General features: G+C 43.5%; 1 protein-coding gene across 5 annotated transcripts in view; it reads left to right on the forward strand.

Annotated features, from left to right (window-relative positions):
• Positions 1 to 16,168, forward strand: part of LSG1 (large 60S subunit nuclear export GTPase 1) — a 32,978-nt gene that overhangs the window by 7,889 nt on the left and 8,921 nt on the right. For all 5 annotated transcript variants that reach the window (XR_010407576.1, XR_010407594.1, XR_010407585.1 and 2 more), the window contains exons 6-11: positions 2,567 to 2,627; positions 4,360 to 4,536; positions 9,010 to 9,426; positions 12,368 to 12,469; positions 12,615 to 12,758; positions 15,230 to 15,353. Coding sequence is in view for 2 of the 5 variants with exons in the window: in XM_064579123.1 (XP_064435193.1) it covers positions 2,567 to 2,627; positions 4,360 to 4,536; positions 9,010 to 9,426; positions 12,368 to 12,469; positions 12,615 to 12,758; positions 15,230 to 15,353 (1,025 nt within the window). In the remaining 3 variants the exon portion in view is untranslated. The remainder of the gene's footprint in view (positions 1 to 2,566; positions 2,628 to 4,359; positions 4,537 to 9,009; positions 9,427 to 12,367; positions 12,470 to 12,614; positions 12,759 to 15,229; positions 15,354 to 16,168) is intronic.

Here is a 16,168-nt window from a genome sequence, read left to right on the forward strand (position 1 = left end):
CGCTTCTAATCTGCTCCCTCAGGGCTGTGGAGCATGAACAGGCTTGCTTCTTGACTGGGCTACCATGTCTCAGTTGCTGCTATTCCTTCTCTTTGTCCTAATGAGCTTCAGAGTTACTTTCATTTTTATAGGTTTTGAGAGGGAAGCATATGTGTTCATTCTTTCACATTTGACAGAATGGCCCTTTACATATTTCTGTGTCCCTAAATAAGCAGCTGGTTTCCCCAGAGGAAGCCTGTACTTGGAACTCTTCACTTCAATTAGTTTACAGTATTACTTGCTCTGTTACTTTTATTATGAGGTATTTCTCTGTTTGTAACTTAAGGTATATAGTTTATATCACATGGAAGTGGATCTGAATTACATAGAAATATTATTAATAAAGTGACTACTGCCAAATTTTTTAGCAGGAAATATTTATCGATGTGTTCGGTACAGCAGATGTCTCCTGTTTGGTAACAGGCTAGCTAAGCCATCTGCCTCTTTAATTTCAAGCATAGTTATTGGAAAAGATTTGATGTATACCCTGTCATTTGAAATGCAGGAAGCTGCTGGGGCACTGAGGGCAGAACACCATATTCCAGGAAGATAAGCCTTTCCTGGTACGCGGTCAGCACTGTGCTCTGCTGCCTCGGGCAGCACACGAAGCAAGCGGTCTTAAGTTTGTCTTTTCTTACTGGGGTCTACTTGTTTGCGGGTAGACCTGATGTTTGTGGACCTTGCAATTTTTTCATTGGGCTTTGTCTGCGTTTTGCAGTCATTGTTGCGTTTACTGTTAAATCCTTACAGTTTGAGGGGCGCCTGGGTGGCTCAGTTGTTAAGCATCTGCCTTCAGCTCAGGTCATGATCCCAGGACCCTGGGATCGAGCCCCACATCGGGCTCCCTGCTCCGCGGGAGCCTGCTTCTCCCTCTCCCACTCCCCCTGCTTGTGTTCCCTCTCTCGCTGTGTGTCTCTCTCTCTGTCAAATAAATAAAATCTTTAAAAAAAAAAAATCCTTACAGTTTGAAAGCGGTAGATATTACCTTAAGGCAGAAATACCAGGACCCACTTAATTAGAGAACTTAACAATTTGTCATTAATTAGGAAGTCTGTGAGTTCCTTTGAATCACGATATTATGCTGGAAATTTAACTATTCTGAAAGAAAATGCACTTTGATTGTCAAAGCCCTGCCTTAAATAGTAAGCTTGATTTAATACATTTCCTCTGTCTCCAGCCTAGTTGCATAAGCCTTACTTCAGAACGGGCTAACCAGACGCGGCTTTTTAGGAGACTGCTGTGAGCATGTCTGCAGCTTATTTCCTTCCAGTGGCAGCTGACCCTTAGAGCATCTCTTCTAGCCATGGGGACAGAATGAAAGGAGGATCCTCCCAGAGAAGTGGGAGATTTATTCTTGAAGCGCTCCGCTTCTCTAGTCCCCCCTACATTTGTGAAGCCTCTGAGGAGCTTGTATCGGCTGCAGAAAGTTTTCTTATTGCTGCATCTTCTGTGTGACGAAGGAAGTTAGACTCCTCCTTCCTGCTTCGATGTGGCATCTTAAGTTGATACATTCCTGTTTCATATTTTAGCCATTTAAACGCATTGTTGGAACTGGTGGATGATGATTTGCTAGATGTATGCTTTGTCTCATCAGCCCTGGGTTTAACTAAGATACAGGCTTTGATAGTGGCAACTGTCAGCAAGTGATTCATTCGTTTTCCTTTGAGGCCTGAACACCAGCGTAGATTAGGTCCTGAGTATACAGTAGACCTCACCTTGGATTAAAGTATTTGGAATAGTCTTTTTGCCTCACCAGGAGAGTTTACTAGAAGATACAGCTGAAGTTTTAGCAGTGAAACATCAGGGGCTCTCTAGGACATGCAACAGCAAGATAATGTTACAATTACAAGCATGTCCTCTGGTCCAGACTGACTTCCCATTCCAGCTCCATCACTTAGCAACTGGTGACTTTGGACAAGTGACTTCACTGTCCTAAGCTTCTAAGCTTCAGTTTCCTCATATATAAACTGGGGATAATTGTACCTTAAAACGTTAAGGGGCGGGGCGCCTGGGTGGCTCAGTCTTTGGGCGTCTGCCTTCGGCTCAGGTCATGATCCCAGTGTCCTGGGATCGAGCCCCGCATCGGGCCCCCTGCTCTGCGGGAAGCCTGCTTCTCCCTCTCCCACTCTTCCTGCTTGTGTTCCCTCTCTGGCTGTCTCTCTCTCTCTCTCTGTCAAATAAATAAAAAATCTTAAAAACAAAAAAACATTGAGGGGCGCCTGGGTGGCTCAGTCGTTAAGTGTCTGCCTTCGGCTCAGTCATGATCCCAGGGTCCTGGGATCAAGCCCCGCATCGGGCTCCCTGCTCAGCAGGAGGCCTGCTTCTCCCTCTCCCACTGCCCCTGCTTGTATTCCCTCTCTCTCTGTGTCTCTTTCTGTCAAATAAATAAATAAAATTATTTTTTTAAAAAATTGTACCTTAAAACGTTAAATGTGTCAAATGCTTAATATGTGGAAAGTGTTTGCTGGTGTTATATGGTCATTGTTTCACTTCACAGTGATTGGAGTATCTCACCTTTCTTTTTCAGTGATATCGTGGTCCAGATAGTAGATGCTCGAAACCCACTCCTGTTTAGATGTGAGGATTTGGTAAGTGAAGTGCAACGGAATTCAAATGCGCAGTCCCTGGAGCCGCAGCGGGACGACGGCATCACTGGTAGCCGTCGCTGCGGGCAAGCGTTTGGTCCTCTCCTCTAGCTGTGTTTAAGGAGACCCCCCTCTCCTCCCAGGGGCAGGTGCACGCATACTGCCACTGTTTAGACAGGGGACTTCCTTCGAAAACAAGTATTTCCAGCTGTAGGAAGGGCAAACACATGAATTTTCTAGCTTTTAGTTTAGAAGCCAGTTTGTTAATAGACATTTGCCAGTGTTTCTCATTTTTTAAGAGACATCTCTTGAAACAGTGTTGTGCTTATTAGTCACATCTTACCCATACTGTTAAGTTCTCTCTCCTCACACCTTAGTTATTATCTCCTGTGATACTTTACAAGCGAACTAAGTTTGTAAAACACCAGAGGGACTAACAATTAAGGAGTGAAGACTACATGAAATAATGTAATACAGGTTTAAATTAATAAAACACTGTACACGTGTGAAGTATTCCTATTAGTGTTTGAGTCCATAGTAGTAATAGTACAGAATATTTTTTTAAAGATTTTATTTATTTATTTGATAGTGCACAAGCAGGGGGAAGCGGCAGGCAGAGAGGGAAACAGGCTCCCCACCGAGCAGAGAGCCCAACGTGGGGCTCAATCTCAGGACCTCAAGATTATGACCCGAGCTGAAGGCAGACGCCCAGCCAACTGAGCCACCCAGGCACCCTAGTGCAGAATTTTTTTTTTTTTTTTAAGATTTTATTTATTTATTTGACAGAGACACAGCGAGAGAGGGAACACAAGCAGGAGGAATGGGGGAGGGAGAAGTAGGCTTCCCGCAGAGCAGGGAGCCCGATGCAGGGCTTGATCCCAGGACCCTGAGATCATGACCTGAACCAAAGGCAGATGCCTAACGACTCAGCCACCCAGGTGCCCCTGAGTATTTTTAAATCCACTGGTGAGGAACAGTCTTAGTACTGAAACTCTTACGAAGTCGGCTTTTATACCTCGGGTGTGTTTCCTAATGAAGAGCTGTGGCTGGGAATTAATTTCAATTACTGGGTCTTGTTTTTCTTTTAGACTTCAAAAAGTATTTTTTATGTGAAAAGATGAGATTTTTTTTTTTTTTTTAACACTTACTTATTTACTTATTTGACAGAGAGACACAGTGAGAGAGGGAACACAAGCAGGGGGAGTGGGAGAGGGAGAAGCAGGCTTCCCACGGAGCAGGGAGCCTGATGTGGGGCTCGATCCCAGGACACTGGGATCATGACCCGAGCCGAAGGCAGACACTTAACAACTGAGCCATCCAGGCGCCCCAAAAGATGAGATTATTATTGGCTATCATCACTTGTCTGAAAAATAGTCCCTGCTGGCTGACAAATCTCCTAGTTTTGCAGTTCTTAAACTTTTGTGTAAAACAATTCACTATGAAAGAGAGGAACTACATTATTTAAAATCTATTATACTTCGACAGGGTAGGAGAGCATTTCCTTTTACCCTTTCCAATTCCTTATGTCGAGAGTATTTCTAGGTATATGTGATCTGACTTTTTCAGAGCTTGTTGAGAGGGTCAGTAGAATGTACCAGGATAAAAAATCTTTAAATTAGGATTGACTTAAAACTGAGCGCAGCAAAAACTTTTAGTACTATTTGGGGGCTTTCAATATAATTAGCCCAATTTTTACTTGTTTGAAGGCCTGTCTAAATACCTTTGTCTTGCCTAGGAATGTTACGTGAAAGAAATAGATGATAATAAGGAAAACGTCATTCTGATAAATAAGGCAGATTTGTTGACTGCTGAGCAGCGGAGTTCCTGGGCCACATACTTTGAAAAAGAAAATGTGAAGATTATCTTCTGGTCAGCTTTGGCTGAAGCCATTCAACTGATTGGTGACTCTAAGGTAACCTCTGGGGGACTTTGTCAGGTTGAGTTTTGGGGAGGAGGATTTCAGTTTCTGGTTAGTAAGCTTTGTTTTTTTTTTATTGAAGAGTTATAGGAATCCAGGGGTTTTGTTTGTTCCCTAAATGCTCTGATAGTAGGATGACCCATAGAAAAATGAGTCACAAGGTACTTTCTCTGGTTGTCAAATAATCTGACATCTCTGGGGCTCTGTGGTACATACACACTGATACTAGCTATAATTTTTAATTTTTTTAGATTTTCAGCAGGAAATTGTATAGGAGGTTTCGTAATGACTTTATAATTGTTTTTTTTTTTAAAGATTTTATTTATTTATTTGACAGAGAGAGAGATAGCGAGAGCAGGAACACAAGCAGGGGGAGTGGGAAGGGGAGAAGCAGGCTTCCCACCGAGCAGGGAGCCCGATGTGGGACTCGATCCCAGGACCCTGGGATCATGACCTGAGCCGAAGACAGACGCTTAACGACTGAGCCACCCAGGCGCCCAACTTTATAATTGTTTTTAACAGGAGGCAGGTACAACCGAAGCATTTACCTCTACCTCTCAGACTTGGTTAGAATCTCTTTTGACATTGTTTTCAAAACAAATGAAGTAACCCTAAAGATATATATATATATACCATGTTATCTTGGTTTGGTTTTTTTTTTGTTTTTTTTTTTTAAGATTCTACTTTATTTTTTGAGAGAGAAAGAGTGAGCGAGAGAGCACGAGCATGGGGAGGGGGAGAGGGAGAGAGAGGAGAAGCAGACTCCCCACTGAGCAGGGAGCCCAATGTGGGGCTCCATCCCAGGACCCTGGGATCATGACCTGTGCCAAAGGTAGACACTTACTTGAGCCACCCAGGCGCCCGGTACCGTGTTACTTTTTAGCCTAAATTTTACAGAAACAGTTTGGGGTTCCTTTTTTTTTTTTTTAAAGTAATCTCTGCTTCCAATGTGAGGCTTGAGCTCACAACCCCAAGATCAAGAGTCACATGCACCATCCACTGAGCCAGCCAGGCACCCCTGGGGTTTATTTTCGAATAAAAAGTATAACTGTTAGCTAGTAATAACTATGAAGTGAAATTGCTAGTAGAATCTTAGAGCTGAAAGAGACTTAAAGTAATACCTTTTTTCCTAGCCTTTTCCTTTCCTTTTCTCTTACCTCTGTCAACCATCTATAGAGTATTTTGTATGTTGAGCTGAGTGCCAGTGAATACAATGCCCTCCCCTTGATGAGCTCACAGGTTAGCTCTAACTATGAATTCCTTCCCTCACCTTCAGGGCAGACAGTCATATAATCTCTCTGTTATTTATCCACGTTAAGTGATAGAGACCAGGTAGCTCACTCTTTCTATCTACATTTAGAAAGTTCTTCAGTTCAGTGAAGCTAAGTCTGCCTCCCTAGCCTTTGATCTAAGGACTCTTCCTTTGTCCCCTTAGTTCTCTCTGTGTATATTTTCTGGTGTCCTAGTCATCATGTACAGAATATCTGGGATACTCTTCATCTCAAGTGCTTGTCTGCCTATGTCAGGAAACACAATTGGTGGTACTTAATTTATACGTTATATATTCAGAGGGATGATTATTTCTTGTGATCAGAATACTCCCAGTAATTCAGTTGTTGGTTTGTTTTTTAAGATTTTATTTATTTATTTGACAGAGACACAGCGAGAGAGGGAACACAAGCAGGAGGAGTGGGGGAGGGAGAAGCAGGCTTCCTGCGGAGCAGGGAGTCCGATGCGGGGCTCGATCCCAGGACCCTGGGATCATGACCTGAGCCGAAGGCAGACGCTTAACAACTGAGCCACCCAGGCGCCCCATAATTCAGTTTTTGTTAATTCACCCCATTTCAGAGGAGCTGTGTTACGCTCTTGGCTCATTTAACCTGTGAACAATGAAATCCCTCAAATATTTTTTAAAAAAGAAAAGACTTCTGCAAATCTAATCCCATATTTACAATGGAAAAAGTTTTTCATTTTGTATTTGCCTCAATTTAGGACATACAGTTAGTTACTCTGAAATATTGTTAGCGATTTGGGGCTAAGATAGGGAATTCATTTTGGTTGTACAGTTTGCTTTTCTCTCCTAGCTTTGAATCTGCCAATTTTGTGTGTTTGTCCTTCTCTATATTCTTTCCAGTCATTGATAACATTGTTAAACAGATTAGGACCAAGGGGAGAGCTCGATAACCTTTTGTGAACTTATGAAGCCCTCTGTACCAAGCATTTTGATGTGATGAATACAGATGTGTTCACGAGGATACAACAATAAGAATTGTTCCATTGTTACTACTGTTAATAAAAACTAACCCATAGAAAGCTTATTCTGTGCCAGGCACCACTGTCCTAAGCACTTTATACATTGTATTCATTTAATCATCTCAGCAGTAAGTATAAATGCTTATATTATCCTCAGGTAGTCTGGCTTCATGGCTTGTCTTCTTAACCATTATTTCTGTTGTTTCAACTCTTTCCTGGAAACCAGTGTTTTACTGAAGTTTATTTAATAAATATTTATCACTGTATTACTTAGCCCTGATGTACCAACCCAGTAACTATCAAAATGGGGAAAAGATTAGTTTCTACATCTGTGGTATTCCCTGAACTGTTAACCAAGTAGTACATGGATGACTGTCTTTCTGGGGCTCACCAGCTATCTTGTAGACTTGCTCCCATACCCAAGTCTGAGTTCACAGGGAGTGGTTATGGAAGATACTGTTTCTCCCTTTTTAAGTTAGCCATCATTTACTTCTCCCAAGTCTTCTGAAGTGTCTGCCATTTCTCATGATTTCCCAAGACCAATAACCAGCTACTGTTGTGATATCATAGCTGGAATCACATCTGTCATTTGAGTATCAAACATGAATTTATTAGAAATAGTTTGATAGTTACTGTTTTCTCACCTACCTGAAATTTGGTTTTTCCTTTTACAGTTGTTTGATCCCTTCTTATTTGGGGGGGGGAGGGGAAATGACAGTTTTCAAGCTGAATACTTTGGTTTTCTCTTAGCCATCTGTTACACTGTGTTTCCTCAAGGGATTGATTTTTCCTTTCTTTTTATTTTTAATATAACTGGCACAAAGTCCTTTTGTTGTCTTTAACATTTTTACTGAACCTGAAGTGCTTCTAATTTTATTAGTTTTTTTAATACACATCCACATTCAGTTCACATTATTGTTTTCTATTTCTTTCATATTTTGAAATGATCCAGAAGAGCTCACAGTGAAGACACACCGTCTTCTTTACATTTATTGCTCATTTCTCATAGAAATTGCTTCCAGTTCTGTGGTTCTGTTGTAAGGCATGCTGCCATGTTTCTTTTTGACCTGCCAGGTTTGATCATGAAATCATGTCTATCTTCCCTGACATTTTCTTTATATCTCTACTTTCCTAAAATTTAGGTTACTTGTTTAACTGAGTTCATTGTGTCCTATTCTGTGACGGTTACTCATTCTAACACTAGGTAATTTAGAAATGATACAAGGGGGCGCCTGGGTGGCTCAGTTGGTTAAGCGACTGCCTTCGGCTCAGGTCATGATCCTGGAGTCCCGGGATCGAGTCCCGCATCGGGCTCCCTGCTCGGCAAGGAGTCTGCTTCTCCCTCTGGCCCTCCCCCCTCTCATGTGCTCTCTCTCTCATTCTCTCTGTCTCAAATAAATAAATAAAATCTTTAAAAAAAAAAAAAAAAAAGAAATGATACAAGGTTTGCATCACTTCTAAATCCAAACCCACTCACTCTTGTTAATTCAGATTAGTAATACTGTAAATTGTCTTATTTTTGCTTTATTATCAGTAGGAATTCAGAAGAATTAACACATCCTTGAAGAGTAAATGATCTTTATCTTTTTCTTTGCATATGTGAATAATTTTCACATGTGGAGTTGTTTTGTTGCTTCTGCATTTCATCCAGAGGGAGCTATGCTCCACAGTGCTCTGATTTTATTAAAGGCAATTATAAAGGAATAGCAGTTTCCTTAAACATGCAAATCACGGTCTTTAAAAATGCAAATGTGAAAAGAAACAAATTATAAACCATGCCCTTCTTGCTTTGTGCAAAGAAGAGAATGTTAAATATTTTATCGTTAATGAGAAATGCTTTGTTCTCCAGCCTAGTGCAAAATAATGTACTGCCAAAGAATTCAGCTTGACATGGGCTTTTTTAAATGCTTGCTTTTTTTTAAAGATGTATCTGTTACAAACGTAATGCATATTTTGTACAGGGTCCAAATAATACAGAAACGTCTAAAGTGAGGTCCGCTGTTCCTCTCGTCCCCAGAGGGCACCACTGTTGATAGTTTGTTGTGTCCTTTCACCGAAAGGCTTACCTTCTCTCCCTGTTTTCACTTTTTCTGGTCTTGTCACTTATCTTGTCCTCTGTTCATCTGTGGCAGCCAACTCTGAGTACATTCACTAGAGTGAAAGGTGCCGTTGTTGTACACTTCTGAGCTTTTGTGGTTTCCGTCCTCTCTTCAGGAACAGGCGAACGGGGGTGCTGGAGAAGCCAACACAGCCAAGTCTGAAAAGGCCCGTTGTGAGGAGGCTGCGGTCCCACACAGTGAGCCCGGACATCTCCCAGACTGCGGTTCCCTCGCACTTAGCGACCTTGCCCCTAGCGATGAGGACTCCAGTGAGTACGAGGACTGTCCGGAGGAGGAGGAGGAGGTGTGGCAGACATGCTCGGAAGAGGACAACAACCCTGACGAAGAGGCCTCTGGCCAGGACTGGCAGAGAAGCTGCACTGCGGATTCTGAGGCTCAGGGTAGGAAACCCCTGCAGAAGGAGCGCACACACAACTTTAGCCACCTCGTATCAAGGCAGGAGTTGTTGGAGATCTTTAAGCAGCTGCACAATGGGAAGAAGGTGAAAGACGGACAACTTACGGTTGGACTGGTAAGATGAAATAGGTCCTAAGATTGTTACCACGTGGGTACCTTTTTTTTTTTTTTTTTTTTTTTAAGATGTATTTATTTGAGGGACGCCTGGGTGGCTCAGTCGGTTAAACATCTTCCTTCAGCTCAGGTCATGATCCCAGGGTCTTGGGATCGAGACCCACATCGGGTTCCTTGCTCATCGGGGAGCCTGCTTCTCCCTCTCCCTCTGCCGGCAGCTCCCCTGCTTGTGCTGTCTCTCCCCAACCCCCAACAAATAAATAAATAAAATATTTTTAAAAAGATTTTTTTATTGGAGAGAGAGCACAAGCTAGGGGGTGGGGGGCAGAGGGAGAGAGAATCCCAAGCAGACTGCACTGAGCATGGAGCCCAGTGCAGGGCTCGATCTCAAGACCCTGAAATCATGACCTGAGCCGAAATCAGGAGTCGGACGCCCAACGACTGCACCCCCCCGGCGCCCTACCACATGGGTACTTTTATTTATTTATTTATTTTTTAAGATTTTATTTATTTATCTGACAGAGAGACAGCGAGAGCAGGAACACAAGCAGGGGAGTGGGAGAGGGAGAAGCAGGCTTCCCGCCGAGCAGGGAGCCCGATGTGGGACTCGATCCCAGGACCCTGGGATCATGACCTGAGCTGAAGGCAGACCCTTAACGACTGAGCCACCCAGGCGCCCGGTACCTTTATTTCTAATCCATTGGTAGTTACACTGGCACCCAAGGGACCAGCCAAGCTTCTGGCATCATAGGGAACATTATTGCCCTCTTGTTTCCCACTGGCCTTGTGGGGGTAGGTGAAGCCCAACTCAAAAGAGTGAACTCTCTAAAAGCTTATATTGGTTACACCCGTATTCATATTAATTATCTTCTCCTATCTTCCAATTCAGCCCTACTGGTCCTGTGACTTACCGAGAGGTAGCAGAATGAGAGCGCCTTTAAGGGTGTCTTCACACTTCCAGTTCAATAATCTTACCTTCTTCTATAGGCTTTTGGTGTCATGTGATCCTTGCCAACTTGTACTCTAAATGTTCCAGGTGCATTTTAGGGTGAATCCCAACATCTTCGGGCCAAGCAAAACATGACTGGTGCTTTAGTTGCAGAAAAACAAGGGAAAGGAGATCACATCCCTAGCTACATATATGCTAATTCTAGAGGTGGCTGTGAGAAGTGCTCAGACCTCAGAGACATACAGCACAGCTCCAGAGGCCCCATCTTGAGCTAAGGAAATGTAAGATATTAGAGAAGGTATTTTAAAGGTCTCTCACCCAGGAGAACAAAACTGTGAGGGTAAGTAGATCATGGCAGGTTTAAAATCTTCTAGCTCCTAAGTTACATGCCAAGTATAGCTAATCCTAATTGTTTTGAAGCGCTCCCCCGCCCCAAGCCTACTTACAGTGATTGTAGCAGATCAACATTTCACTTCAGAGTGCTAATTAAAGGAATTGCCCCTGGAGCCAGGCAGACCTAGTATACCCCCCAGTGCTACAGTGGGATGGATTCACTTGCTGTGAACCTTGGAGAACTTATGTCATTTCTCTCAGCTTCACAGCTTTAGCTTCTTTTCTTTATATGATTGCTAAAAATCCATCTCCTGCATGCTGCCAGAAAGTCCAGCTTCCCTAAAAGCTAGTTTCTTTCTTTCTCACATTTATGGAAATGTGAAACAGCCTCTCCACTTCCTGAACGTTTTACTCTAGAAATCCTGAGAATAGGTTAATTTACTCATTCTACGAACATTTATTGATCACGTGCCACAGGCCACACGTCCTGCTGGTCCGTAGCAGTGTATCAGGGGACCAGACAGACATAGTCCCCACCCTCCCAGCGCTTGGTGTCGTGAGTGCAAGAGGACATCCAGCGGCCTGTGGGAGTGTATAGTGAGGGAGCCTGATCTGCAGAAGGTGGGGGAGATGACAGCAACAAAAGTGCCCTCCCCCCAACAAATGACATCTAAACAAATAGTAACATGTCATGTAATCAAGGTATAAATAAACACAAAACACAAAATATTGAGAATAATGAGCAGTTATCTGCAATCTTTATGTAAGAGGTTGCACCTTAAAGTATCATGTGAGTTTTTGACAAAGTGACAGTAGAAGGGCCTTCCAGGCAAACAGAAGGTAAATGTTTAAGCAAAGCCCCAGGAATGGAAATATGTTCACGGAATAGCAGATAACAGTATGGCTAAGTGTGGAGAGGAGTGAGCGAAGACTAAAACAGTGGATGTTGTCTGTTATGAGGCCTGGAATAGAGGTGGAAGGTTTGGGGTTTTATGTTCGATGGAATCGGTATTTATAATCTTCCAGTCACACTGATAGAGGATTCTTAGAAGTAAGAGGGAATTGGATTTAGAGGCAGAGGGGCAAGCCTGAGAAAAAGCCTTGAGCAAGGCTGCCATGATTTGAGCACTTATTTGAGAACCTTTATATGATCCTGCTAAGAGTAATTGAAGAGCTTTAGTGGCTTACTAACCCACATCAAGTAAATGTGCCACTTAAAATTTTTAACCAACAAGACAGAAGCTTCCTAACAGGTTATTAAAAATTAAAGATTAATTGCTTGTGGTGATGATTAAAAATGTCTATCTGATGCTCGACTTCACCCACAGTGTGAAAAATACAGCGGAAACAGTGAAATGCCTGTAAGATGGGACATTGTGGGGAGAGCTGGGAACAGGGGGCTGAGGTTTACTGCAACATCTGCTGTTACAGCAAGACCTATAAAAATAAAATGTACTTAGCTTGACTGTTCATCACTGGAAACAAGTCTGAATAAATACACCCATACCACAGGGGAGAAAATTGTCAACAAACAGCATCTATTTCAAATAATCTTTTGAAGGCACCGAACACTTATGCTCCTGTTGCACTATGTTTGTATTATCTTTGGGTTCGGCAGATAGAGTGTTTGACTCTTCAGTAACTTAGGTGTCTCTCGCAGGTAGGCTACCCGAATGTTGGTAAGAGTTCCACAATCAACACCATCGTGGGCGACAAGAAAGTGTCTGTGTCTGCCACACCTGGCCACACCAAGCATTTCCAGGTATTTCTGCAGCATCAGCTTCTGGATTTCCTTCTCAGCCAGTTCCTCCCTCTGGGTGTTTCTGTGACGTTCTTTGCCACTTGTGTGCTGGTCTTGTCCCTTCCTCTGCTGTGTGCCCAACATAAACTTCTCACTTGTCTTTCAGACCCTCTATGTGGAACCTGGCCTCTGCTTATGTGACTGCCCCGGCTTGGTCATGCCATCCTTCGTCTCTACCAAGGCAGAGATGATTTGCAATGGAATCCTCCCAATTGACCAAATGAGAGACCACGTCCCCCCTGTGTCACTAATATCCTTCCTGCTTTGCAAAAATTGGCTATTGTGTGTATATTAGGGCTTCAGGTTTGTTTGGGACATTGCTTTATTACATTGGATGTATTCACGCCTGCTATTGAACGGAAAAACCTGAAATACTGACTAGTGATCTGCCCAAGTTTGTGCAGGGAGGTAGCATCAGGACTGCGGGAGTAGAAGCTCATGTCCTGATGGTGGCAGTGTCGCCTGGTGTCAGTGGGAGAGCACAGGCTTTGGATCGCGGCCCCCAGTTGAATCCTGACACTGGTGTTTTGACTCCTTGTGTGACCTTGGTAAGCTTGCTTATTAGCCTTCCAGAAACATTCCTTTTCTGAAAAATTCCAAAAAGCTACTTCACAGTTGATGGTGAGAATTTAATCGTTAATGCCAACATTTATTGCATGCTTACTGTGTGCTTCGCACAACACTTACCAAGTAATCTCATTTAATTCTTAAAGCAACCCTTGACATGGGTACTGCTATTATTCCAATTTTTTCAAGCTTGAGGAAAGTCAGGCACAGAGAAGTTAAATAATTTGCCAAGATCTAACAGCTAGTAGGTAGCTAATTAGGAACTCTGCCACCTCCCAGCATAATGAGTTACCTTACGTGAAGCGTCTAGAATAGCGTCTGATGTGAAAAAAGTACTCAAAGATAGATCTGTTAAGAATCAAGTGTCTTTTTTTTTTTTTTTAAGATTTTATTTATTTATTTGAAAAGAGAGAGACACAGCAAGAGAGGGAACACAAGCAGGGGGAGTGGGAGAGGGAGAAGCAGGCTTCCCGCCGAGCAGGGAGCCGGATGCGGGGCTCGATCCTAGGACCCTAGGATCATGACCTGAGCCGAAGGTAGATGCTTAACGACTGAGCCACCCAGGCGCCCCAAGAACCAAGTGTCTTTAAGATTTTACCCTCCTTACAAGCCAATGAATTAGTCTGTTACTGTTCCGTGGGTACTGGTGGAAGACAGGAGACTCCCTGAGACTGGCATACTGATTTTGTTAGTTTGTAAGTACACTAAACTACAGTTCTTGACAAGATCCTTGCCACAGCTTTTCATGCACCCCAATTTAATTTCTCTTTCTGTAAGAAATAATGAAGAATTCATTTACCAGGATAGGTAAAATATAGTGTATCGCTAAAATAGAATAGTATACAGTAGTTAAAAATACTGCAGTAAGGGGTGCCTGGGTGGCTCAGATGGTTAAGCATCTGCCTTCGGCTCAGGTCATGATCCCAGGGTTCTGGGATCGAGCCCCACATTGGGCTCCTGGCTCAGTGGGGAGCCTGCTTCTCCCTCTCCCACTGCCTCTCCCCCTGCTCATGCTCTCTCTCTCTCTTTCTCTACCTCTGTGTCTCGAATACATAAAATCTTAAAAAAAAAAAAAAAAAAAAACTGCACTAAACGTACCTATAGTGACTTGGGTAAATCTCAAAACATTACATATACGGTATGACACCATTTCTGTAAAAAGTGTCATCTCGCAGAACCGTACTTTGTTTTAATAGATACTCAAGAATGTGAAAGTCTGCAAAGTGGCCTGGCGGCTATACCATCAACTCCACTTACCTCCAGGTGGCAGGAGGGGCTGGTATAGTGTTCCAAAGGTTTCCATTTTCAGTGCATTTTTTTAATAGATGACATTGTCACTACCTCCTGATAGTTGGGAACACAGATGTCACGTTACTGAATGCTTCTCTATATATTTTCAACTTCTCTGTGAATTAGTAATCAGGTGTGTACTGAGCATTTATTACAAGCCAGGTTAGGTTGGGTTCTGTGGAGGCTAGAGGCATGAATCAGCCATGGATCCTGCCCTTGTCGGATTCACTCTGGAGGGCAGATGGGGCATGTGCATGAGTAACTGGTACAAGGTAGCATGGTGTTTAAAGAGAAAAAAGAGTATTCAAAAATTAATGAATAACTACCCTTTTTTTCTGGAGAGGTGAAAAAGCTTCTGTCTTAGAAGTGCTGAATTAGGGGCGCCTGAGTGGCTCAGTCGTTAAGCGTCTGTCTTCGGCTCAGGTCATGATCCCAGGGTCCTGGGATCGAGCCCTGCATCGGGCTCCCCGCTCTGCGAGAAGCCTGCTTCTCCCTCTCCCACTCCCTCTGCTTGTGTTCCTGCTCTCGCTATCTCTGTCTCTGTCAAATAAATAAATAAAATCTTTTAAAAAAAAAAAGTGCTGAATTAGGGGCATCTTTGTGGCTCAGTCGTTAAGCGTCTGCCTTCAGCTCAGGTCATAGTCCCAGGGAGCTGGGATCGAGCCCCGCATCGGGCTCCCTGCTCGGCGGGAAGCCTGCTTCTCCCTCTCCCACTCCCTCTGCTTGTGTTTCCTCTCTCGCTATGTCTCTGTCAAATAAAATAAAATCTTTAAAAAAAAAAAAGTGCTGAATTAGGAAGCATGTGTCAGAAGCTGTAGTGGGGTGGGGTTAAGTTCAAGGGAATGGATTCCTTGACAAGCTTATGTTTGCCAGAATATTCCGAGACATGTCTTAGAAGCTACCTATGGCATTAATATCATAAAGCCTAGAGAGGATGAAGATCCCTGTCGACTTCCAACATCAGAAGAACTGTTGACGGCTTATGGATGTGAGTTGTGATTTATTTTAAAACATGAACAAAAAAAGTAACAGCATAGTTAATGAGAGAACTACTCCTGCAAAGATACAAATTCACATTTTTCCTTAGCATTTGTCATGTCATCTTCCAGCGTTGACACTTTTGTTGTCTCTGTGGGCCTTGCCCACAAGCTGTTCTGGTGGTGGGTTCAGAGTGCAACAGTGAGGGAGAGCTGACTGCTGCCTGAGTAGTTAGTGTGTGTTAAGCGCTTTCTAGAGTTAGAGAAGGAGATGATTTGAGTCCCTGGCCTCTTCCGGTCTGCCCTTTGTGGACCTTCACGGTTGCAATCAGTCCCGTTCCCCGGGCACATGTCTTCCCATGCTCTCCTGGTCTCGGGCCCCTCCCTGTCGGAGGCCTACATGCGGACCGGGTTGAAAGCTCCCACAGGGCGCACAGGGCGAGCCAGCTGCTGTCACGTGCTTGGAAGACAAGGCCCTTAGGGCACTCACTGTTTCGTTGGTACTCAGGTGTAGATATGGATTCTGACTGAGGCCGTGTTGGCTTTTTCTGGAGTCTTCTCCCTTCTCTCCGGTTTGTTGGGAAGAAAATGAATATGCTGTCATAGCAGGATAGGAGAGTTGTGAGGGCAGCATGGGAAAGGAAAGCCTTCAGAGATTGGGACAGAGTGGAGCGTGGTCAGGATGGGAACACAAAACAGCCTTCCTCGCCTTCCATCAGTCCCTTGGAAACCTTGTTTGACATTAAAATGAGTCCACTGCTCTCCCACCTCTATGTCTTACCCCAGTTCTATGTGGGAGCTATCTGCCTATCGTTCTTCAACTGAT

Source organism: Mirounga angustirostris, unplaced genomic scaffold (assembly GCF_029215605.1).
Source record: "Mirounga angustirostris isolate CCGP_5_RB_7025 unplaced genomic scaffold, mMirAng1.0.hap1 SCAF_1, whole genome shotgun sequence".
Classification (NCBI taxonomy): domain Eukaryota; kingdom Metazoa; phylum Chordata; class Mammalia; order Carnivora; family Phocidae; genus Mirounga; species Mirounga angustirostris.